This window comes from Myxocyprinus asiaticus, chromosome 17 (genome assembly GCF_019703515.2).
Source record: "Myxocyprinus asiaticus isolate MX2 ecotype Aquarium Trade chromosome 17, UBuf_Myxa_2, whole genome shotgun sequence".
Lineage (NCBI taxonomy): Eukaryota > Metazoa > Chordata > Actinopteri > Cypriniformes > Catostomidae > Myxocyprinus > Myxocyprinus asiaticus.
In genome coordinates, this window is record NC_059360.1 from 15,854,584 (window position 1) to 15,879,907 (window position 25,324).

General features: G+C 38.5%; 1 protein-coding gene across 1 annotated transcript in view; it reads right to left on the reverse strand.

Annotated features, from left to right (window-relative positions):
* Positions 1 to 25,324, reverse strand: part of LOC127454852 (probable JmjC domain-containing histone demethylation protein 2C) — a 102,242-nt gene that overhangs the window by 32,844 nt on the left and 44,074 nt on the right. The window contains exons 3-9 of the mRNA XM_051722320.1: positions 20,329 to 20,442; positions 7,453 to 7,558; positions 3,896 to 4,020; positions 3,635 to 3,766; positions 3,506 to 3,547; positions 3,297 to 3,414; positions 402 to 2,278 (exon numbers count right to left, since the gene is read on the reverse strand). Of these exons, the coding sequence (XP_051578280.1) occupies positions 402 to 2,278; positions 3,297 to 3,414; positions 3,506 to 3,547; positions 3,635 to 3,766; positions 3,896 to 4,020; positions 7,453 to 7,558; positions 20,329 to 20,442 (2,514 nt within the window). The remainder of the gene's footprint in view (positions 1 to 401; positions 2,279 to 3,296; positions 3,415 to 3,505; positions 3,548 to 3,634; positions 3,767 to 3,895; positions 4,021 to 7,452; positions 7,559 to 20,328; positions 20,443 to 25,324) is intronic.

The window sequence follows — 25,324 nt, forward strand, 5'->3', positions numbered from 1 at the left end:
CCATACAATTTAGTTTAATTAGTTAGTTTCTTACGAATGCATTTTGGTTTTCATTTTATTTATTTGTTTAGCCTTTGTGTTAGTTTTGTTAACTATAATAACCGGATAAAAGTTATTAAATTTTGATGAAAGATTACGAAGACAAACATTTTGCAAACACATTCTAAACAGGAACAAGACCTGAAAACGACCCGGAACATGAATTAAGTAAATAGGATCCATTTTGATTTCATGTTGACTAAAATTCACAAAATCGTTGTACTTGTTGACATTCATCCAACTGTCTGTAATGCCCAGGCTTAATATCCTGACTAATTCCAGAGTCTGGCATGCACTATTAGAGCTTCCTGCATGTCTCTTGTTTAATGTGCATGATAGAAGTGTGAAGTGAGGACACTCACCCTCCTCACGCTGCTGTCAGAGATACCAGCTGCCTCTTGGTGTGTCCATTTGGATGCTGGCAGGCCCAGTCCAGCATAGCTGTGGGCTCCGTTGGGGAAAGAGGGCCAGAGGAGAGGATAGAGGCCAAGTGGTGCCAGAGTAGCTGAGCCAGAAGTCTGGCCCAGAAGAGACTGGTTCCCCGGAAGAGCCAAAGGATGGTGAGGAAGCCCGAGAGCTCCCATACATGTGTGGCTGGCCAGGAGTGCAGCAGATGGGGAGAGTGCAGGCAGGAGTGAGGGGAGGAGGTGCGGGTGAGGGATGGTTGAATCGGGCGTGCTGAGGGAGCAAAGCGGAGGCTGGGAGTGGAGAGGAATGGGAGAAAGATGTGCAGGGTGAGGGGATGGACTCAGTAGCTTGCTGTGGGAGGAGGAATGGGTAATACTTGGAGAGCTGGAGGAAGGAGATGGGGTCTTCAGGTGCTGTTTGGGGTTTGGGGGCGTGTGAGGAGGCTGGATGTAGGTGGGGTGGGTCTCCAGCTCCACCCTCACTAGTGCAGGGTCTCTGTAGATGGTGAAGGGCTCCTTTCTGTCTACAATGAGAGGGCTTTTGGTGGGCTTGTCTGGTGGGGGAGTGCGATTAGGTGTACAGGGAGAATGTGTTGGTGTTCTGGATCGAGTTGGGGTTGAAGAAGGGGAAAGGGTCAGGACTGGTGCTGCAGAGCAGGTCACTTTGGGATTGGGTGCCATTTTAAGGCTAGTAGGAGTTCTATCCATGGCAGATTTAACAACAGGAGAGACCTCCTTCAACATGACCATTTCTAGGGATGCACTCTGCTTCTGTCTAGATGTCTCCTGTATAGTCTGAGGTTTAGATATGATCTCCAGAGAGGGGCAAGGACAGAAGCGCACACTGGGCTTGTGGTTAGTTTCCATGGAAATTACAGGTCCATATTCTGTGATCACCGTTCCTGCAGAACAACTTGGTTTAGAATCCACATCTACCTCCTTTTTGTTGTAAGTTATGATGGGCGAGTGAGGCAGGGCTCCTCTAGGATCCTTTTCTACCGAGACTGCAGAGTCACTGCTGGCTGTAATTGCCTCTGAATGGGTCAATTCTGACCTTCTGACCTTTGATTTGCTAAACTTCGACTCCTTAGCCTCTACGTGGGTCAACACTGACCCTTTGATCTCCGGATCACACGTCGACATTCTGACCTCTGATTTGCTAAACTTCATCCCCCTAGCCTCTATGTGGGTGAACTCTGACCCTTTGATCTCCGGATCACACGTCGACATTTCCTGCTCAGCCTCCGCACCTTCACACTCCAGAGGTGATGTGTGCAATAGCACACATGTGGTCTCCATGGAGACCAGCTGCTCGCTCTCTTGGGATGCCAGCAGTGCCGACACAGCCTCAGAGTCCTCCCGAGACGCCCCCTCACTCCTGTCCTCTATTTCTGGCATCCCTCCATCGCTTCTTTCCTCTGCTTTGCCACCACTATCTCTGACAGCACATTCTACTGCCTGTGTGTTCTTGAAAGCACTGTTGCAAGATGCATTAGAGGAATGGAACTGAGTAGTTTTGCCCAATTTCTGACCCTCGCTATATATTAATTGGTTGGGCAAAGGTTCCCTGCCTTTGTGGGAGGGGTGAGTCTTACAGTCCAATGGCCTCTTTGAAGTGTGATGCTGTTTTAGCTGTCTCTTTGATCCTGAATCTGAAGATGAATCTTGCACTCTACAACTGGAATTTTCAGAATCGCTGTTCTCAGACAGGTCAGACATGCTGCCTGCTTTCAACCTTTTAAACCCACATCTGCTCCTCTCCTTTTCATCTTTCTCCTCCTCTTCTTTCCTCCTTTTTCTCTCCCCATGGCTATTTTTAGATTTGGAGGAATCTAGAAATACAAAAAACAGATCAATAAAAAAAAATTATTTGGAAAAAGGTGAAAAAGGCATTTATTACAGATTAAACAACAGTCATCGCCACTCTGATCAGATCTCCGATGTAACTGAAAATTTGTGTTCCAAGTGTGCTGATATTTATTATAACAGTTTTGTATAACAGCACTGGGGTGCTTTACTCCGCTTGTCCGTGTTACTCACCGACATGTGAGCAACACATACACTCACTGAGCACTTTATTAGGATCTCCTGTACACCCACTTATTCATGCGGTTATCTAATCAGCCAATCGTGTGGGTGCAGTGTAATGCATAAAATAATTCAGATATGGGTCAGGAGCTTCAGTTAATGTACACATCAACCATCAGAATGGGGAAAAGATGTGATCTCAGTGATTTCAACTGTGGCATGATTGTTGGTGCCAGACGGGCTGGTCTGAATATTTCTGTAACTGTAGAGTTTACTCAAAATGGTGCCAAAAACAAAAACATCCAGTGAGCGGCAGTTCTGTGGACAGAAAAGCCTTGACGATGACAGAGGTCAGTGGAGGATGGCCAGACTGGTTTGAGCTGACAGAAAGGCTACGGTAACTCAGATAACCACTCTGTATAATTATAGTGAGCAGAATAGCATCTCAGAATGCACAACACGTTGAATCTTGAGGCGGATGGGCTACAACAGCAGAAGACCACGTCAGGCAATTTATTAGGACCATAGAGCTCCCAATAAAGTGCTCAGTGAGTGTAGTTTGCTGGCTTGCACATGGTTTGCTTCTTTTGAAACTTTATTTGTTAGCAGAGCAACATTGCAAAATAGTACTGCTATTTTACTCGGCCTGCAGTTGTATTCAGTTCAACAGTAATTGGGATATTGCTTAATTCCATTTTATACTTTGCGAATTTCAGCACTGTGTAACAAGCTAATGCTATGTATCAGAATCCAGCTAAATGTAATTTACCATAGAGGGAGCTCTTAATTTCATCATAATCATTGGCCACAGCTGCAGCTCACCTCCTCTCCCTTCATCACTTATCTTCTCCTCCCTCATCCCGTCTTTCTCATCCTCTACCATGCTGCAGTTCTGTTTGCACAGTTCAGACTGCTGCTGTACTGGCCTGGAGCTGCACACCTTCCGCAGGAGAGAAAGAGTGTGTTTTTAAAGTAGAGGATATATGAGGACACAGCAAATTCTGCCCATTTGCATGTGTTAAAGTCTCTACCTGGTCACTTGCTGTAGTGTTGCTTGATCGGTTTCCTATGCCCTGGAAGCAGATTTAAAATATTAAGATGTGTCCGGTATATCTTGCGCACATGCACACGCACACACACAAATTAATGTCTTCACTCACAAGAAAAATCCTATTGATCTTGGCGATATGAGATTTGCGTTTTGAGTTTTCTCTCTTTAGTGCGGAGTGTGAGATATCATCTAGTAACATCATCTGAACCAGCAATGGATCAACATTCACGATCTCTCGGACCTTTAAAGATTAAAAAACAAGTTTCATAAGACTCCAAAGCAATATAATATTATTTTAATACATGTTTCCATTATGCTACTCTACATATATATATATACAGTAAATGTGCAAGTGTGTGTGTGCTGTCACCTGGTCAGTCATGACAGCCACGGTTTTCTTGTTCTGCTCATTGTGTGTGATGACTCCAGACAGCCACTGGGTTTTGGAATCCTGTCTGAACACTTTCACTTTCAGACCCATCAGCAGACAAGCACCTGTGGCACAACAGCACAAATCACACACAACCAACAAATAGGGTTCTCATGAGACTTATAACACTGACTGATCTTGCAAAACACTCTCACTCTAAATCCTCAAATCAACATTTATCTACATATCAAAGAAGCAGATTATCTAAATAAGCATAAACTCTGAAAATGGCATTTCTCATTGCAGTCAAAGATATGGTTGGGAACCGAAAAAAAAAAAAAATGTTCTAAATCAGAACTGCTTCCATTTTTTATTTAAATACCAGAACTAAAGGATTTTAATGATTTTTTTGGTCACTTTTACAGTTCTTGAACGTGCAATCTTGCTTAAATACTTTGACAGTGTTTCCTGCAGCGCTATTTGTCAGCATTACAACACAACTACTGAATCAGCAGCGCGAGACAAATAGCGGAACTAGTGTAGTCTGAAATATGCGTATTAACATGATTTTAGTGTGATAAAATCGCTTCCTAACCTTTTCTGTATAAAGTTATAGCAAATTTTTCAACTTCATTCCCATGACAATGTAATGTCAACAAACCCTAAAATAACTGTAAATATGTTGATTTAAAAGCATGTATAGCTCAAATAATACATGAGTTTCAATATAAGAATTAATGTAAGTGCTTTTATAAAATTATAAGCTTTACATAATTTTTACATAAAAAAGGGGCAGTGGTGGCTCAGCAGCTAAGGCTCTGGGTTACTGATCAGAAGGGCAGGGGTTCAAGCCCCAGCACTGCCAAGTTGCCACTGTTGGGCCCTTGAGCAAGGCTCTTGACCCTATCTGCTCCAGGGGCACTGTGTCATGGCTGAACCTGCACTCTGACCCCAGCTTAGCTGGGACATGTGAAAAAAAAAAAAGAATTTCACTGTATATGTATAATGTGTGATAAATAAATATAATTATAAATTATAATTACATTTCTACCTTCAAACCCTCAGAAATGGGCCCCATTCAATTCTATTGTAAGTGCCTCGCTGTAACCTCAATTTTTGCTTTTTTAAAGAGAGGGACAAGTTGAAATTATTTTTTGTGGTAATCAACATTATGCCACAAATGCTGTCAATTGAGTTTAACTTGTGTTGAATCCGGAATATTCCTTTAAGGCTCATAAGACTTAAATCTGAGTAATTACTTGATAGTTATTGATATTATATATTTATTTTTTTGTTGTAAATAGTGGTATTTTTACAAAAAATAATGAATTTATAAAATATATTAATTAAAAAGGTCTGTGTACACATCTTTTGCAAGAATCAGTTCAGTCAAGATATGAAATAATCTAATAAGGTAACAGGCTGCTGAGGACAGTAAATCCAATAATAATTGCATTTCTTATTTGCAAATATTTCTTCCATAAAAAATAAAAAAAAGAATCATATGGAACAGTTAAGTAACCAGATTTGTTTAAAGGGATTGCAACCAGAATCATTCAATTCCATACTAGGGATTCCCATCGCTTGTCAGAGCCACTTCTGTATAGGACACGTACGGACTTGCTGGGTCTCTCTTGTGCAGAATCAATCATAATTCAATTATGATATTAGCATGCATTGCAATGTATTATCGTGACATATGTGTTGCAATATGGATCAAATCATGAGGTAGTTGGCAATACCCAGCCCTAGTTCCAGCTCTATACAGGCAATATACGGCAATCGATTCTATATTAATGCACAATGTTGTAAAATTACAGCCTATGAAATTACAAAAGTACAGGCTAATGAACTAAGTCCTTGGCAGAAGAACTTCATTGTGATCATTCTTGTTAATTTAATATTATCATATCATATTGCTGTTTTATAAAAACAATAAGTCATTGGAGTTGTGATCATACCACGGTTCATGTGTCGTGTTGTGCCTAACAAAAGACCTTAGCTATAGTCCAGTCACTGTAATTCACAGCCTCTCGTGGCTTATTGCTTATTTAATTCCAGTCAAACATAAGTGTCAGCGGTGACAGAGATATTTAACATGCAATATCCTCTGTGTACTCATGCAGACAGAATGCACAGAGCAGAAACACTGATGAGTCAAAACATTATGTCCACCTGCCTAATATGCTGTTGGTCCTCCACGTGCCGCCAAAACAGCGTCAACCCACCTAGGCATGGATTCTACAAGACCCTTGAAGTGTCCTGTGGTATCTGGTTCCAAGACATTAGTAGCAGATCCTTCAAGTCCTGTAAGTTGCGAGGTGGAGCCACCATGGATCAGACTTCTTGGTCCAGCACATCCCACAGATGCTCAATCAGATTGAGATCTGGGGAATTTGGAGGCCAGGGCAACACCTTGAACTCTTCATCATGTTCCTCAAACCATTCCTGAACAATGTGTGCAGTGTAGCAGGGCGCATTATCCTGCTAATGAGGCCACCGGCATCAGGAAATACCATTGCCATGAAGGGGTGTACCTGGTCTACAATGATGTTTAGGTAGGTGGCATGTGTCAAATTAACATCCACATGAATCGCCAGACCCAGGGTTTCCCAGCAGAACATTGCACAGAGCATCACACTCCCTCCACTGGCTTGTCATCTTCCCACAGTGCATCCTGGTGCCATCACTTTTCCAGGTAAATGGCGCACACGTACACTGCTGTCCACGTAATGTAAAAGAAAACAAGACTCATCAGACCAGGTGACCTTCTTCCACTGCTCCAAGGTCCAGTTCCAATGCTCGCGTTCCCATTGTAGCCGCTTTCGACGGTGGACAGGGGTAATCATGGACACTCTGCAGCGGTCTGCAGCTACGCAGCCCCATACGCAGCAGGGTACAATGCACTATGTGTTGTGAGACATTCCTCCCATAACCATCATTAACATTTTCTGTGACTTGTGCCACAGCAGACCTTCTGTCGGATCAGACCAGATGGGATAGCCTTTGTTGCCCTTGCGCATCGATGAGCCTTGGGCGCCCAACACCCTGTTGCCGGTTTGTGCCTCCTCAGACCACGTCGGTAGGTACTCACCACTGCTGACCAGGAGCACTCAAAAAGCCTTGGCGTTTCAGAGATGCTCTGACCCAGTCATCTGGCCATAACAATTTTGCCCTTGTCGAAGTCGTTCAGGACTTTACTCCTGCCCATTTCTCCTGCATTCAACACATTGACTACGAGAACTGATTGTTCATTTACCATCTAATCTACCCAGACCTTGACATGTTAGGAGATGATCAACATTATTCACTTCACCTGTGAGTGGTCATAATGTTTTGGCTCATCGGTGTATGTTTGACAGTAAGGCTTCAAACAGCCGACTCGTTATACAGATTTATCCAAACATATAGGATCAATCTTTTTGCACTAACTAACAGAGAACAGATTCAAGACACAAATGCTAAATCACAGGATCTTCACACACAGATCTGCAGAATAAAGATATTTTTCTGTGAGGAATCTAGAGCAGAGATAGAGAGAGAGGAGGCTGGAATACCTTGCTGAAGAATGTTCTGGAAGTGGTTCTGCTTGAGCCAGGCCTGGACCTGTTCCTGCAGAGATGGATCATCTAGCACAGCTGTATTTTCACTGTCTGCCTCCTCCTTTAACAACAAAACAACACAGCGAGGAAAAGAGTTGAGTATGCATGAAGTTCTGGTGTTTCTTTCTTTTTTTTTCTTTCTTGTTTTCTTTTTTTTTTAGGTGTTCTAAAGATTATATCTGTTATGATCAGACAGAAAGATCCAGAAGAAAAGATGAAGGAAAGCAACAGTTGCATACCAGATGGCCTCAAATGGGAGGAGGAAAGACCAGGAGAGACAGCAAGAAAGATATGCTGCAAATGATGTTACTTAATGAGTTTAAATCCTTTAAATCCAGTAGTTCACATTTTCCTGTACAATGATTGTGTATTGCCTTTATACTGTATACATATGAATCAGATAAAGGTGGCTGTAAAAATCTGGAGTAAAAGTGGCTGATAAAATTGTGTCAGAAAGCTCTGCTCTCAACCAAGGTACAGAAAAAGCCAAAGTTCTACAGTGGAGGCATCATAGATATCACGTGCAAGGGTGAGCTAGACTAACTATATTAAGAAAACCTGTGGTGTGCAGTGCATAAACCGGGTAGCCCTTCTAACAGAATTATTTATTTTGCTTTTATTATCTTTATGGACCTTTTTGTGTTTTGAATAGCGCAAAATAATGTACAGTTTACTATAAACAACTGCTATAGTAAATATCATCATGAGAAATTCAGTTCAAAATGATGTATCAACATTTGAATTAATGACTGAAAATAAAGAGAGGGGGAAGTAGAAGAAGAGACATGCATGGATCTTGTTTGTGGCTGCAAAAACAGTCAAATCCAATCATATTTATCTCTCTCTCCACTCTCTTTCCATCAGTCTTCATCTTGCTAGTCTAAAGCCTGAGTCCAATTTCTCCTGTGTGAGTCATATATGGCTGACCTCTAAGTCTGTACCATCATCTCACCTCACACACACACACATACACACACACACAACACACATGCTGGGAGAGACATTCACAGCACAACTATAAACTGTTTAAAGTGACATTAGAGTGACAGAAACAGTTAACAGTCAAACTAAAGACTTAGACGATTATATCCCATATTGTGTTGATGTTGAGAGTTTATGCAGCATTGAGACACATCAGCGTATAGAAGAAACTATTCTTTATTTTAGGGATGCCCAATGTATCAGTGACCATACCGGTATTGGAAAATATTAGCATTTTTTTATTGAGTGATTCTCACGAAATCTGTAAATGTCCTGTTCATATTTAACCACAAATATTACATATTAAAAAATATTACATTATATTTTACAATTATACATTATATTCAGGACACTTGAGCATATTTGACCCCCTAATTATCATAACCGCATTATGCAATGTTTTACTTTTACTACACCCATTGTTTTCAATAATGATTCTCTTTACCGTAACAGTAATTTGTTTTACTGTATTACAGGGAAAAAGAGATGCTGTTGAACAATCATTTTTTTAAATTATAATCAGCAAAAATTAAAAAAATTAAAAGCAGTATGTGTATAAATACTTTTCTATTTAAATTATTTATCATCTTCGCACGTTTTCACATTGCAGTCATCCGACTTGGGTGGCAAAATGTGTGTGACTGTCATGAAAATAATGTCACAATGTAAAAAATCTTAATGGTCCTAAAATAGGCGTCATTTTCTAAATTCAAAATATAATTTCTTATTTGTTTCTAAAAGGACCAGGATCTTTTCTTGAGAAGTTTCATGAGAATCACCCTATTATGTTTGATATAGGAAGCAGATAATATCAGGGTTATTTTATTTGTTATATTTCTCCTTTTTTATGCCAGGCTTTAAAAGTATAAAAACAACTGTGTGTCATTTCTATGGTGAATTATGTTTTGATGGCACAAAATTTAACTTTAGTGTAAAATAAAACAGTGCACAACAGGGAAAAACATCACTGTAAAAAATGACTTTGCCTTTTGGTTATCATAACTTAAAATGTAGAGTTAGAAGAACTGCCCTGGATTGGTCTTGTTGATATAACTCAATTATACAAGTTTTTGTTGGCTGAGTATAAGTTATTGAACTTATTGAAAAACTCTTCCGCTAAAATAAAAAATATGTCAGGATGTCAAGAGAACTACGCACATCACACTCATGTAATTGGATTCCCAGCATGCACTGCGGCATAAATACATTATGCAAATTACAGTGTTACTGTTATACCTACATTTTTTACTGTTTGCTGGTTTTATTTATGCTGTTGGTTGTGTTTGTTTTCACTTTTAGTTATGTCATGTATATTTCTTTACTCTGTGATGTGTTCGATAATTGTCACCATCATTGTGATTTGCGTGTGAAGTGTTGAGGCCCATGTATGTCTCCTTGACAAGCTTAATCAGAATGATCTTCAACTGGCCATTTACAATCAGTGTAAATGGCCAGTTGGCAATTTATTAGCAGTTGGCAGTTTATCAACTGGCAGTTTATTTAGCCTCTGACAATGAGACAGCCCTAATCATTTCTTTGGTTATCAGTAATATTAAATGCAAAATTAACTCCTATATTCAGTTTGAAATGAATTAGAAAGAAGTTGACTGAACTTAGAAAGTCAAGTTTACTTAAAAAGACATAAAGCTAAGTTTTAAACAAGATTTAAGTCAACTTTATGTTCTGCTTAAACAACTTTCCCTCTTAAGTTGACACAAATTAAAATTTTAAGGCAGTACGAACACTTTTTTTAAGTATAAACAACAAGAATTTTTTTTAGAATTATAATAACATTATTGCCCATCATAAATGTTATTTGGCCATAACACAAAAAATTGGCTAGAATATAAGCCATAATTTCATTATCAGTGCATCCCAAGTTTATAAAAAAGAAATAAATAAATAATTTAAAAAAACATGTGAAACCCAAACACATTTTTGAGTGTCAAAAAAAAAAAAAAAAAAAAAAAATTTTACATATTGACATCATTAATAAGAGCTTAGAGTAGTAGGGCAAAGAGAACCGATGCGGCCCAGCTGTGTAGGTGTGAACCACGTGTATGTGTGTTTTTAAAGGGTTCTAATAATATCAGTGTATGTGCGTGTGAAAGAGAGTGCCCATCTCTGATTACTATCTGCCCTTGCATAGCAAACATAAGGCGGTGTGTCTGTGGGTGTGTATGTGTGTGTGTGTGTGTGAGAGAGAGAGAGCAGACTGCATAAGAGAGGAGAAGGAGAGCAGGAGGATGAGTGGGTGTGTGTCTCTATGTGTGTATTACTCATCCGTGCTTCAGTTCTCAGGACGAAGGGAAGACATGATTTATTCATTTACCCACAGGCAGGTTTTGATCCCTCTCTCTCTCTCTCGGCTTAGACTGTCTTTCTTGTCTTGCTCACACAAACATACACAGTCTCTCTCTTTCTCTCCCTCTCCTCTGCTGTTTTTGTGCCTCGCACTCTATTCCTCTCTCTGACAAACACACATACGTAGCTCTGCTTCACTGGCCTTTAGGAGGAGGAGGGGGGAGTAGGGAATGGAGGCGGAATGAGAGAGGAGATAATACGACGAGGGGATGAAGGAAGGTGTGATTGGAAAGAGCGCTATGTGGGCAGGATGAAGGGCAAATTGAGCTAACGATGATGGTAAGGTTAATTAGTGTTAATTAGAGCATTACACCATGGCTTTCTTTGATTGGCGAGATGGTTTTGTTGCTTTTAATGTTCTCCAAATAATCTGAAATTGGCTCAATCAGTCAGTCAAAGAAAAACACACACATGCGCACACACAATAAAACTAACTCTAAAAACACAAGTGCTTCCCTCATGCATATAGAACACACACACACACACACACACACACACACACACACACATTCACACTCATACACATAATCTCATTAACTCCTAAACACACTCAAACACACCTCAGCTGAAGGAATCAGTAAACAAAACTGAATAACAGACAAAGAAACACCATCTGGAGTGAATTCACTTCACTAAATATAAATTAATTGTAGTGATAGGTTTTTGTGGTGTTTGATGTAACTTTTTAAATTACAGAAGGTGTGAAATGATTGATTAATGATAAAATAATTTTTGTTAATAAATGGAGAACAAAAAGGAATGATTAGGACAGATGAAACATACTGCCAATAAATAGACAGTTACAAGAATATATGGGTTATCTGTATTTTTCAAGCAATCTTTATAACTTTATAAATGTTTATTATAGAAAATGACAACATTCTGATTCTGAATGAATATTAGCTGATTTTAGTTTGGACACACTTCTGGTTTAAGCCAGAATCCGAATACAGATCCAGATAATTTTGCCATTGTAACAGATAAAAATACTGATAATGGCTTCACTGCACACCCCTAGTAGCTATACAGCAGGTATGACAATTACTCTTTATAGTACACAGAACAAAATCTAAATCCATGTGCACATACAAACCCCAATACACCACTAATAATTCAGTGCCACTACAGGTACAGCACTATTTTTAAAAAGGGAAATGCATGGTTTAGCTGATAGCTGTGGTTTAGTATTAAGGGTTAGCTGGTTCATTCCTGTTCAAGGATCTGCTTGATAATTTTTTCTCCACTGTACAGATAATTGTCATTTCTGATGAGACAGGTGAGACCGGATGCACTGCTGTTTAGAGAGACACACAGGATGAGCTGATAGAGTCATATGAAAGAGTGAAATGACCTCAGTCTAACACATAGCCAAAGCATCACCACGGCAACATGTGCAAGAGAAACATCATGCTGAACCAACTATTGCATCAGGAAGAGAGAGAGAGACAGGGAGGGAGAGAGACAAACAGAAAGAAGACAGACAGATAGAGATTATAGGAAGGGATGAGTGAGTAAGTGAGTGAGTGAGTGTGTTTGCATGTGTACAGAGAAAAATCAGAGCTGGAGAGAGAAGGAGAGCAAACAAACTTGTGCTCCTTCCTATGGCGAGTACACCCCCCCCCCCCCAACACACACACACACACACACACACACACACCATCATCCCTCGCTAAAGCTTTATTTTTCATTTTCTTGTTCTCTAGTCTTCTTGTCCATCTTCTGCCTCTCTAGAATTAATGAAAGAGGAAGACAAAGAGAGGGAAGTGATACAGAGGGTTCGAAATAGATGATGCTGAAAAGTACTTCAGTGAATTTAAATTTGAGAGTAGAGAGAGAGAGAGAGAGGAAAAGTGAGGGAGGTCTGCATGTTATGAGACAGGAGACAGAGAGGCTGATTGAGAGGGGCCAAGGGAGAGACAGAGAGAGGTGTAGAGGAAGGGTGATGAAGTGAGTGAGATAATGACAAACAGAAGAGAGCGGAGAGTGAGATGAAGGATAGAGACGCAGACGGACATAGAAATAAAAAGATAGAGTGCTCATAAAAATCAATGCAGGAGTCTGAAGACCTGTCCTTCAGTAAAAGAAGAACTGAGAGCACTGGATCAGAGAGATAGAGAGAGATGTACTTTCCTCTTAAATAAGAAAACTTGAGGTAGTAGTGGATCGTAGACAAATGCCCTGAAAATTCAATCAAAAGCAGATCCAAAATTTCACAAAACATAATTTAATAAGAGGATCATGTTGTTGTCCACAGATACAAAACTAGACAAAATGCACCATGATTACTAGTAGCTATAAACTATAAAACATTAGAGATGCACCCATTCCAATTTTTGAAGATGATACAAGTACCAACTGCCAAGTTTTAAGTACTGGCAGATATGAGTAGTTTCGTTTTTGTTTACGTACAGTATGCTATTCTATTTGTATTTGATATCTTGATATAGTCATAATAGCATTTTCAGTAAACATGATAATTCAGGACCATTTACCAGAGCATAGCTTGCCTTTAAAAGTAACCCAGATAAAACATATGATACATTATTCATGATTGAATGGTGTTGTTTTATGCATATTGTTTTGGGCAATCACTGAGTGGGCAATCCGGCCTAAGTATTGCTTGATTGTTCTGGGTCGCTTTTGCACTCCCAAAAACACAGCCAAACAGAGAGAGAGAGAGAGAGAGAGAGAGAGAAGCAGCATATAGTATATCAGGTAAAGATTGCTAAAATGAACACCAAAATGTTTCTCATGTTTTCAAGCTGGTCTTAAAAGCATCCCTATGTCAATGTACTCATACTCTGAATTTTGAAATGATGACACCGATACAAAGTATGAGCATTTACCCCCCAGTATCAGCTTGATAGGAGTACTACCATGTAGTCTCGGTGCATCTCTGATTTAAAGGTGATATGTGCACTATATTTGATGATAAACTACTTTTTTGTATCCCAGTTTAAAGGGATAATTAACTCAAAAATGAAAATTCATTTAGGCCTACTACTGATCATTTACAGTCCTCTCCCTCATGTCGTTCCAAACCCGTATGACTTTCTTCCATGGAGCAGAAAAGGAAATGTATATTTAAAACTCAACCAAGTGAATGGTGACTGAGACTAACATTCTGCCTAACATCTCCATTTATGCTCCATGGAGAAAAAAAAAAGTCATACGGGTTTGGAACAACATAAGGGTGAGTAAATGATGACAGAATTTTCTTTTTTTGGGGGGTGAACTTTAACATGCAGTAATGTGTAGTATACTGCACATGTATCGTTTGATGTGCAAATTGCAATAAACCCATTTCATTAAACAGTAATGTGTTGTTGTCACAAGGGGAAACATTGTGGCTCGGTGGCACTTTCAAAAAATTGCTCTGTTAGTTTGAGTGGTCAACTTCTGGTCCAACCTATGAAATGACTACCTGTTTATACAAACAATGGAAGATGGAGGTAAAGGAAACCTGTTTGGAAATAATCATTTCTGTAAATCAGCTTGGTAATGCTAATGGAACAGAAATTATACTTAGTAGTTTTAAAGACAATATGAAATGAATATAAAGGTAGATGCTATTTATACCCCAGTGCAAATAGTGGCATATATTATTTGCACCCCAACCCTGAAACAAATAATGGCAGATACTATTTTCACCCCTAATTAAATACTAACAGGATAGGGCCATCACTGCAGCATGTTTATTGTGTTCATTTAGAGTCCCAAAGGCACACTACACCAACCCCTGCTCCTAAACCTAAGTTTGTTGTAAATTTCTATGTTTCCAATATACTATTGGGGTGCAGATGGTCGTGCTGCGTGGCCGGTGTTATTTACACCTAGGGGAAAATAGTCGCTCCATTAAAGTATACCTTTTGCTACTAGCATTACCAAATGTAATTGCAAAAATAGTGATTGTTTTCAAAGAGATTCCAAAAGACTCTCCCCATCTTCCATTGGTTGTCCAAACGGATAGTCCCGCCTCAAACTTACACCATTGGTCGAGCCAATATTGATGTGTCGGGCCACTCAAACAAACACAGAGCTACAGTTTTACACTTTTAGTTGAAACAACCAACAAATAACTTACAGTTGATTCTGCATATTAAGTTGGGATACAAGAAAGATTTTTTCATCGAGAAAATTACATATATTTCAGCTTTAATACAGTTCATTGCATATTTAGAAATGGACATTTCTTTGTTTATGAAGCACATCTGATTAGCAATTATATTTGTTTTATTATTAGGCCATTTTCTCCACTACCATCATTACAAATGTATCGATTGAGTCGCTAAGATAATTTTAGACAGCCTTGCAAATTAAGCTTCATTTAACTGAGAGAGTGAATGTGAGAGAAATAATAGACAGCGAACAAATGAAAAAGAAGCCGAAAGTGAGGGAGAGAGACAAAAAAAACTGTGAAAACTACTCTTAGTGGATTTGTATGTGAAACAGAGATGGAAAGCAGTCTTTCACACATACACACAGAGTGAAGAATGTTTTTGTATGTGTGTGTCCAGATTAAGGGTGGCTGACTCACTGCTGAGTGTCTTTCTCACTGCAGCCTCAAAAGGGAAAGTGTTCCACACAGCCTAATGGAAACCACTCTTCCTGCTTTTCCCTTCAGTAACCTCTCCCTCCCTCCTCTCTGACTTACTTCAGTCTATCTCTGTCATACACAAGAACAAACACATACACAAACACACACACAAATAGTGTTTGGAGCTTCATAAAAACAGCTGTGTTCCCATTTCGGCTTAACAGGTCAACAGTGCTTAACCCTTCTCTAATGCACACACACACACACACACACACACACACACACACACACACATGTCGGTGCAGCTATTATTATGAGGACTCTCCATAGACATAATGATTTTTATACTGTATGAACTATAGATTCTATCCCCTAACCCTAACCCTACCCCTAAACCTAACCCTCACAGAAAACGTTCTGCATTTTTACATTTTCAATAAAATATAGCTTAGTATGTTTTTTAAGTGATTTGAATTATGGGGACACTACAAATGTCCTCATAAACCACATTTATAGCATAATACACTTGTAATTACCAGTTTATAACCTAAAAAAAAGTCCTCGTAAACCACTTAAACCTGCCCACACACACACACACACACACACACACACACACACACACACACACAACACACACACACACACACGTTTATCAAGGTGGGGACTTTCCAATGACTTCTATAAGCGAATGACATTTTATATCCCCTAACCCTAGTCCTAAACCTAACCCTAACAAATTATTATTTTTTTCATTAAGACTTTATTTAGAATATTTAGGATTTCAGGTTTTACTATTCTTGAGTAGACACATGCGCACACACACACACACACACACATTAGAGGCTATATACTATATAAGCAAGGACCACTCATACAAACAGTGGTAGGATAATGATATTTGCTATATCTTTACCTTGGCGCTACCCCTAAACTCTCCCATCATTAAATTTAAAGCAAATCATGATTTGGCCAATCTATGAGCCTTTGAAATAGTTGGTGTTGAACAGATTTCACTTCTCTATGGAGATATTTGAGTAGTGAGGACATTTTGGGCCTTACAATTATAGCAAAACAAGTTTAGACACACACACACACACACACACTTGCAAAGACACTCCACTGGCCCCTTAACATGTGCTAAGTAAAAAACACAGCTTTGAGTCATCAAGGAAACAGCAATAAATACACACAGTCCTCAGTTCATGCTCCGTTTTTCCTGATAGATCTCTCTCTCACACTCACTTTCTTACAACCTTTATCTCTTTCTGTCTCTGTCTGTCTCTCTCTTTCACTCACAGGCTGCTCGGTAATTCACTCACGTCGCAGAGCTTAACACACAGAACTGTGGGTAATAGAGCAGTGGAGAGAAACAGTGTAGTAAGTAGAACAGAAGAGCAAAGTTGAGTATAAAAGAGAACAGAATACACAACAATAAAGTGCTGAATAGAAAATAATAGAATAGATTGTGGGATCAGAGTAGAATAGAATGGAATTAGAAGAGCAAAGTTGAGTATTAAAGAGGACATAGTAGTACACTAACAAATGCTGAATAAAATAAAAAGAATGTGGGTTAAGAGAAGAATATAGCAGAAGAGAAGGGTAAATCAGAAAGGGGGATCAGAGTAAATCAGAATAGAATAGAATATAATGGAATACAATGTGGGATCAGAGAAGAGTAGAGTGGAACAGAATAGAAGATGAGTAGAATAGAAGGTGGAATCAGAGTAAATCAGAATAAAATAGAATGTGGAATCAAAAAAAGAGTAGAAAACAATCTTAGATCAGAACAGAATAGAATGTGGAATCAGAAAAGAGTAGAACAGAATATAGGTCAGAATAGAAAAGAATAGAATGTGGGGTAAGAGAAGAGTAGAATTGAACAGAATAGAAGACAAGTAGAATAGAAAGTGGAATCAGAGTATATAAGAATAGAATAGAATAGAATAGAATAGAATAGGATAGAATAGAATGTAGGATCAGAGAAGAGTGAGTGGAACAGAACAGACGACAAGAGTAGAATAAAAAGTGGAGTCAGAGTAGATCATAATAGTATAGAATAGAATAGAATGTGGAATCAGAAAAGAGTAGAACAGAATCTAGGATCAGAGTAGATCAGAATAGAAAATAATAGAATAGAATAGATTATAATGTAGGGTCAGTGAAGAGTAGAGTGGAACAGAATAGAAGACAAGAGTAGAATAGAAAGTGAAATCAGAATAGATCAGAATAGAATATGGAATCAGAAAAAAGTAGAACAGAATCTAGGATCAGAGTAGACAAGAATAGAATAGAATAGGATACAATAGAAAAAAATAGAATGCAGGATAAGAGAAGAGTAAAGTGGAACAGAACAGAACAGACAACAAAGGTAGAATAAAAAGTGGAGTCAGAGTAGATCATAATAGAATAGAATAGAATAGAATAGAATAGAATGTGGAATCAGAAAAGAGTAGAGTGGAACAGAATAGAAGACAAGAGTAGAATAGAAAGTGGAATCAGAGTAGATCAGAATAGAATAGATTGTGGAATCAGAAAAGAGTAGAACAGAATCTAGGATCAGAGTAGATCAGAATAGAAAATAAGAGAATGAGGGATCAGAGTACAGCAGAAGAGAAAAGTTGAGTATAAAAGAGAACACGCACTACAATAGAGTGCTTTAAAGAATGAAATACAATAGAACAGAATGTGGGATTAGAAATGAATAGAATAGAATTTGGGATTATAGTAGTTGTGTGGGAACATGTTTTTAGGCTGTTCTTCACATAGTGTACAGAACTGCAGCATTCAGATCACACCAGTGTCATGCGCCAGTGCTTTACCCAGACACTCTCACTGTCTTTAATGCTTTCCCTCCCTCTGCCTTGTTTTTATTTCTCCACAGCTCACAGTAAATGTAAAAGGTTTTACGCAGAGGACTTCAGTCCTGTGTGTCACCGTGCCTTCCGCTGCACTAAATTACATGATTGCTCCATATGATTATGATAAACAAGCACAGCCCGCAGGAGTATGTAAAGAGTCTGTTGCAATCACACACTCATATCTGACTAAATCCACTCTGAGCATACTCATAAAACACATTCTACACCTAATAAACATTATACTAACTACAGAGCATCCTCAACCCCTTCAGCACACTACACAACTATCAAATACACTTTTACTCAACTGAACCCACTTTCTAATACATAATACAATGCAGTGCATTTAAGGTATGCATTTAATCAGTTTAGCATTTTCCCTGGAAATCAAACCCATGACCTTGGTGTTGCTAGCATCATGCTCTACCAGTTGAGCTACAGGAACCAATAACCTATACATAACACACAAAATATGCTTTACATATACTTTGCAGAAAACAAGGAGAATATTTACTTAACAATTCCTCTAACATTATTCTACTGCACATAAAGTTCACATACAAAAATTATCTTCTAATAATACTCTACAGAGTATATCCTAAAGAATATCCGCTGCAGCTTGTTAGATGATAAGTCTCCCACATTCATTTTCAATACAACCATCTGCAGTTTTTCTGGTTATAGAAATCCATATTCCTATGTTTACATCATAATGTTGACATCCTAATGCTATCTGACAGTGTTTCCCCTGGAAAGCTATAACACACAGTTAAATAATTCAACTGATATTTAGTCGTTATATGACTACAAATCTAATTATTCATCAAGTTTGATGACAATTTTTCACTGTCATGGGATGCAAAGGTAATTTGCCTGCATTTCCAAGTTTAGTCCTAAACAGCCTTTCTGGGACATGCATTTCTAGAGGCTCACTCACAATCACTACAAACACATAGACTAATTATACCGTTAATGACTAGTTAATGTCAACGTACATCACACTTTTTTCAGGAGCTCTCTGATAGCGAAAGCAGTAACACAAATCATATATGTAGAAAAAAAAACAACAACACCTTGAGCAAGAGACTGAGCATGGAGGTTAATTAAATATGTTGCATACATTAGTTATGAATAAAATTCACCACTCTATATTAGCCTATTATTTCAGCATGATATGGAAAGGAGGATATGATAAAGGCAAAACAGATAGCATTATCTCACGCATACAGAAATGTTGCTTCAAAACATAAAACAATAAGAGGGAACAGTATGCAGCATTTCATATGTTTAGCCAGCATTACATTATTGATTTTAAAGGAATAGTTCACCCAAAAATTTGAATTCTCTCATCATTTACTCACCCTTATTTCATCTGAAACCCGTATGACTTTCTTCTCTGGAACACAAATGGCACGAACATGATTTGAAGCTTTGTGCATGTACACACACTGTATCAGAGCGTCAAGTGTGAAGAATTTAATTGAGCTTGAAATCATGATCGCGCCTGAGAGACTGCTTGATGTCCAGATTTATAGTGAGAAGAATGTCTTAGAAGGAGTTACATTTTGGTCTGTTCTCACCCAAAACTGATCTTATCGCTTCAGAAGACATTGATTAAACCCCATGAGTCGTATGGATTACCCTAAAGCTGGCTTTATGTCCTTTTTGGAGCTTGAAATTGTTGGACCCCATTGACTTGCATATTCACATCATATCTCCCATCAAAAAATCGTTGTGTTCCGCAGAAGAAAGACAGTCATACGAGTTTGAGACGGCATAGGGGTGAGTAAATAATGAGAGAATGATCAAATCCAACAGTCCACATTCTCATCTGATTTACTGCTCAAAAAAAATCAAAAAGTTGATCAACTCCCAGAATGCTACTAACTCAAAGAAACATAAATCTGACAATGATCTGAAATGGACTTTTGAAACTTTTGCCTTTCCTAAACTTGAAACCTTCTACATGCAGTGGCTTGTAGTTTAATCTCACTGTAATATAATAGACATCAATCATACACAGTTACACATATACACAAATAAAACACACACACAGACAGGAATTACAGTAATAATCCCTTGTGCACAGACCTCGAACGGCTGGAGCTCCTCTTTTTCCATGTAAAACTCCAGCTGTCTGTCAGAGATGAACTCCACCACTGACACGCCTTCCACGCATGACAAACCAATCAGAGGCTGGAATCTCTGTAAGACAAATATCATAACCAATCAGTTCACCAGCTTACGAACGGTTTACAAAATTTATCAGTGACAAAGTTACCACCAAGGCAAAAGAGAAAGCAAACAATGATTGTTTTTTTATTAGTAGTTATGCATCCAAAATGCAAAAGTTAAGTAATTTTTGTTTATGTTTCGCTGACCAATATGACAGTGGTTTTGGACTTAAATACAGACTCTAATAGTCATTATTTACTAATGACTAGGGATGAGAATCATTAGGAATTGAACAATTCCGATTCTGATTTCTCTAACTATTCCGGTACCGATTCCTCTTAACGATTCTTTTGATACTTTTGAGGAAGAATTATTTGGAAATAAGCAATGCAATTATTATTGCATTACTGCCCTCAGCAGCCTGTTCCCAAATGATGGGTTCATTTCAGATTTCTACAGAGCAGATATAACAAATCAGAAATAGATTTAAAAAAAATATTGTAAAAGGTGTGTTTTGCATCCTTTTAAGAGGCATAAATGCAATCCAATAATTGATCTTAACTATATATTAACTAAAAAAATCTAAATCTGTAATAAATGTGATAACATATTTAATTCATTAATTTATTATTTGATAAAATTCCACTGATTACATCTAAACTCATGTGTAACTTTAAATACACATTGTCATATAAACAAGCAGTCAGTAACTACACTGACTGATTGAAGTCTCAAGTCTAAAGTACAAAAATAAATAAACACAGTAACAGTTCTAGAGACAGTTTAGACCAGTGGTTTTCTACTGATTTTGCTTTGGGACCCATATTTTAAATTGGACATCAAGTGGCAACCCAACATAGTAAACAATGTAACCTGTATTGCATTTTCTTTTATCATGCATAGTTTTGTTAAAGGTTTTCAAGTATAAGGGCATATTTTAAGTGAAATTATGTTTGTTGTTTATGTCAACAACAAAATATACAGGAAGATTACTCTCCCTCCTTTTAAAAGTTAATGAGCCTTTTTATTAATATGAGCCTATTATTTTTATTATACAGTTTTTTTTTTCCTCACATCAAACATAAAATATTCTACACAGGAGGAAACCTTTGTCCATAATCTGTCCATGAGTCTTAATTTAAAATGAAACTATTACATTTTTGTCAAAATACCATGCATACCACACTGTTGCTCTTTTCCTCCTCAGTGCTGTTTAGTATGTCAAGGCTGTCTAGCTGTTTGGGAGGTTTGGCTTCCTTCGTGGCACTTTAAACTACAAAATTCTAACTAGAATTCAAATGGGTCGCATCAGTTTTGTGGTCTGCACCGTGATAGCGAGGAAAGCCCAGTTGAAGTGCATGTGCTCCAGAGATACAGTAGGTTAGAGCACAGCAGATGATTGACGCGAATGGTTCTGTCATGGCTTGCAACACCAGGCTTCAACTGCACTGTAAAAATATTGCATTGCAGACGAAAAGCATATTAAGCACGTATAAAGCACCGAATGCAAGATTGCTGTGCACTGTAAACAAGACTGTGAACTTAATCTTGCCTTTAATGAGCTACAGTCCTACAATCCCACAAAGCATTGCAGATGACATAATCAAATTAAAAACAATGATTTAAAGTTGATTATATGTACAGAATCAATATATTTTAAATATATTGCAATGACTGAAATGACTGGAGTCTTCATGTCAGGTGTGCATACAACATTTTAAACACCATTTGTTAAAAGTACTATCTATTTCTTTATGTATACTGAAGTAAAATCCATTAACATGCCTAGTTAGGCTGTATCCTTCCTAGACCAGTCCTTCTGAGGCCTTTGGCAAGGCTGCTCCTCAGCATTCAGTGCTAGAATGAGATGGTCTAGTAAGTGCACATGTGCAAGGGATTGTGGGTGACTGAAGGCCGCTTGATGCATCCTCCAAAATATGGCTTGCCTTCCAAGGGCCCTTACAATTGAGACGGCCTTCGAAGGTGCTTGATGACATGGCAGCCAAGATTACCAGCCTAACTAGGCTGCAGCCTTCTGATTGAGAAGCACCCCACAGCACTATGCATTGCAGGATTGACCATTGTATGTATGTACACTCACAAGCACTTTATTAGGAACACAATACTAATACGTGGTAGGACCTCCCTTTGCTCTCAAAACACCCTGAATTCTTCATAGCATGGATTCCACAAGATGTTGGAAACATTACTTTGACATTCTGGCCCATGTTGATATGACTGCATAACGCAATTTCTGCAGATTTGTCAGCTGCGCATTCATGCTGCGAATCTCCCGATCTACCACATCCCAAAGATGTTCTATTGGATTCAGATCCAGTGACTGGGAAGGTCAGTGAAGAACAGTGAACTCACTGTCATGTTCATGAAACCAGTTTGTGATGACTTTTGCTTTGTGACATGGTGCATTATCATGCTGGAAGTAGCCATGAGAAGATGGGTAAATTGTGGCCATGAAGGGATGCACATGGTCAGCAACAATACTCAAACAGGCTGTGGTTTTCAAGCAAAGACTGATTGGTATTAACAGGCCCAAAGTGCACCAAGAAAACATTCTCCACAGCATTTCACCACCGCCACCAGCCTGGAATTTTGACAGAAGGCAAGCTGGGTCCATGGATTCATCCCGTTTCGCAACATTCTGACCCTACCATCTGTGTGCCTTAGCAGAAATCAAGATTCATCAGACCAGGCTAAGTTTTTCCAGTCTTCAACTGTCCAGTTTTGGTGAGCCTGTGCCCACTACAGCCTCAGCTTTCTGTTCTTGGCTGACAGAAGTGGAACCTGTCGTAGTCTTCTGCTGTTGTAGCCCATCCGCCTCGATGTTCGATGTGTTGTGCATTCTGAGGTGCTATTCTGCTCAGTACAATTATACAGAGTGGTTACCTGAGTTACCTGAGTTACCGCAGCCTTTCTGTCAGCTCGAACCAGTCTGGCCATTCTCCATTGACCTCTCTCATCAACAAGTCATTTCCATCCACAGAACTGCCGCTCCATTCTGGCACCATTCTGAATAAACCCTAGACACTGTTGCGCCTGAAAATCCCAGGTGGTCATCAGTTTCAGAAATACTCAAACCAGCCCGTCTGGCACCAACAATCATGCCACATTGAAATCACAGAGATCACATTTTTTCACCATTCTGATGGTTGATGTGAAAATTAACTGAAGCTCCTGACCCATATCTGCATGATTTTATGCACTGAACTGCTGCCACAAGATTGGCTGATTAAATAATCGCATGAATAAGTAGCTGTACAGGTGTTCCTAATAAAGTGCTCAGTGAGTGTATCTGTACAGTCTCATGAGATCTTGTTCATTCAAACTACCATTGATCAAGTCCCATTCTCAGTTAATAGTTTCTATTTATATGAATACTAGACCTATATGAATACTACTACACACTCAAACTTTCCATGTCTGTCGATGTGCATTATGCAACACAACAGTTTTCATCTCTCCAACCTATTTAGAAGTGAAACCTTATCTAAATGAGGCCACAGTGTTTTGGGATGTGTATCTATGTATGTGTGTATGTGTGCGTGGGCATATTGCATGTGATGACTTGTGAGGAGCCAAACTTTAGTAAAATCACAAGTATTGTGTGCTACTCTTACTATGTGTGTGTGTGTGTGTGTGTGTGTGTTTGTGTGTCTCCATAAACCATGAGCTGGAGGGTAAGGGGACAAACAGAAGGCATGCAAGCTATTTTTAGACACTCCTCTGTGTGCACTCTCATATACTCTCTGTCGCGCTCTCTCTCTCTCTCTCTCTCTCATTCCTACACACAAAAATGTAATACACACCTCACAAGGTCGCACACATACTGCACTGTGGTTTTGACACTCAGTTCTGTCAGTGAGGCAGACAAAGGACAAACAGCCAGGACAAATATATTCTTCTGAAAAAACAGCATATCCACTAAATTACAACAAAATCTGTGCAGAATTAACACATTTAATACACACATACACATTAAAGTGCCATGAAACCCCGTTTCAGTTTTGTTTTGTAAGTTTACAATAATTCACACACAGGTCATTTTATATCTGTGATTACCGGTAAATGCACATATAAATGATGAGCCGATAAAAATTAGGGCTGTCAATTGATTACATTTTTTAATCGAATTAATTACATGATATGCTGATTAATTAATACAATTAATGGAAATTAAGCGCATATATAAATATTTGCAAAAAGGGCCCCCAAATGACAAGATTAATCAATAAAATTAATGGCAATTAAGCACATATATAAATATATGCAAAAAGTGCCATCAAATGACAATAATTCAATATATAATGATTCAATAATTCGATTTTAATAATATAAAAAATAATAAGTATTATACAAATAATAACTATGTTTATTAAAATGCATTACACCATTGTGGTATTTTTTTTCTCCATATTATTGAACATAAGCCTATCATTGGCCTACAGTCCACAGCAACCCATTTTGCAACTGAATTCATCAATCTGTCAGAGATAGATTTATTATAAGTGCTTTTCTCTGTACAGATGTATATGCGACAGACGGACACTTTGGAGCTTCTCACTTTGGTTGTGTGGCATAAAAAACAGCATTATCAGGTCACCTTGTCAGGTTACACGTAGTTTGAAACATAGAAAAATGCGTCTCGAGATTCCTGCATTTGGAATTGCGGTCCGTCTGGCTGTTTTTGAAGCTTGAATTGCTCTGATGATTCAAGCTAGAATTTGCTACGATGGTAGGAATACTCCTTATTATGGTCCGGGCACATGATTAATTGCGTAATTGCGTTTTTTTAACATGTTATTCTATTAAAAAAATATCCGCACTTTTACATTTTAAATAACTTTTAAGTCTGTTATTGTGTGATGTTGATTCACTTATGTAAGTGCTGTGATCA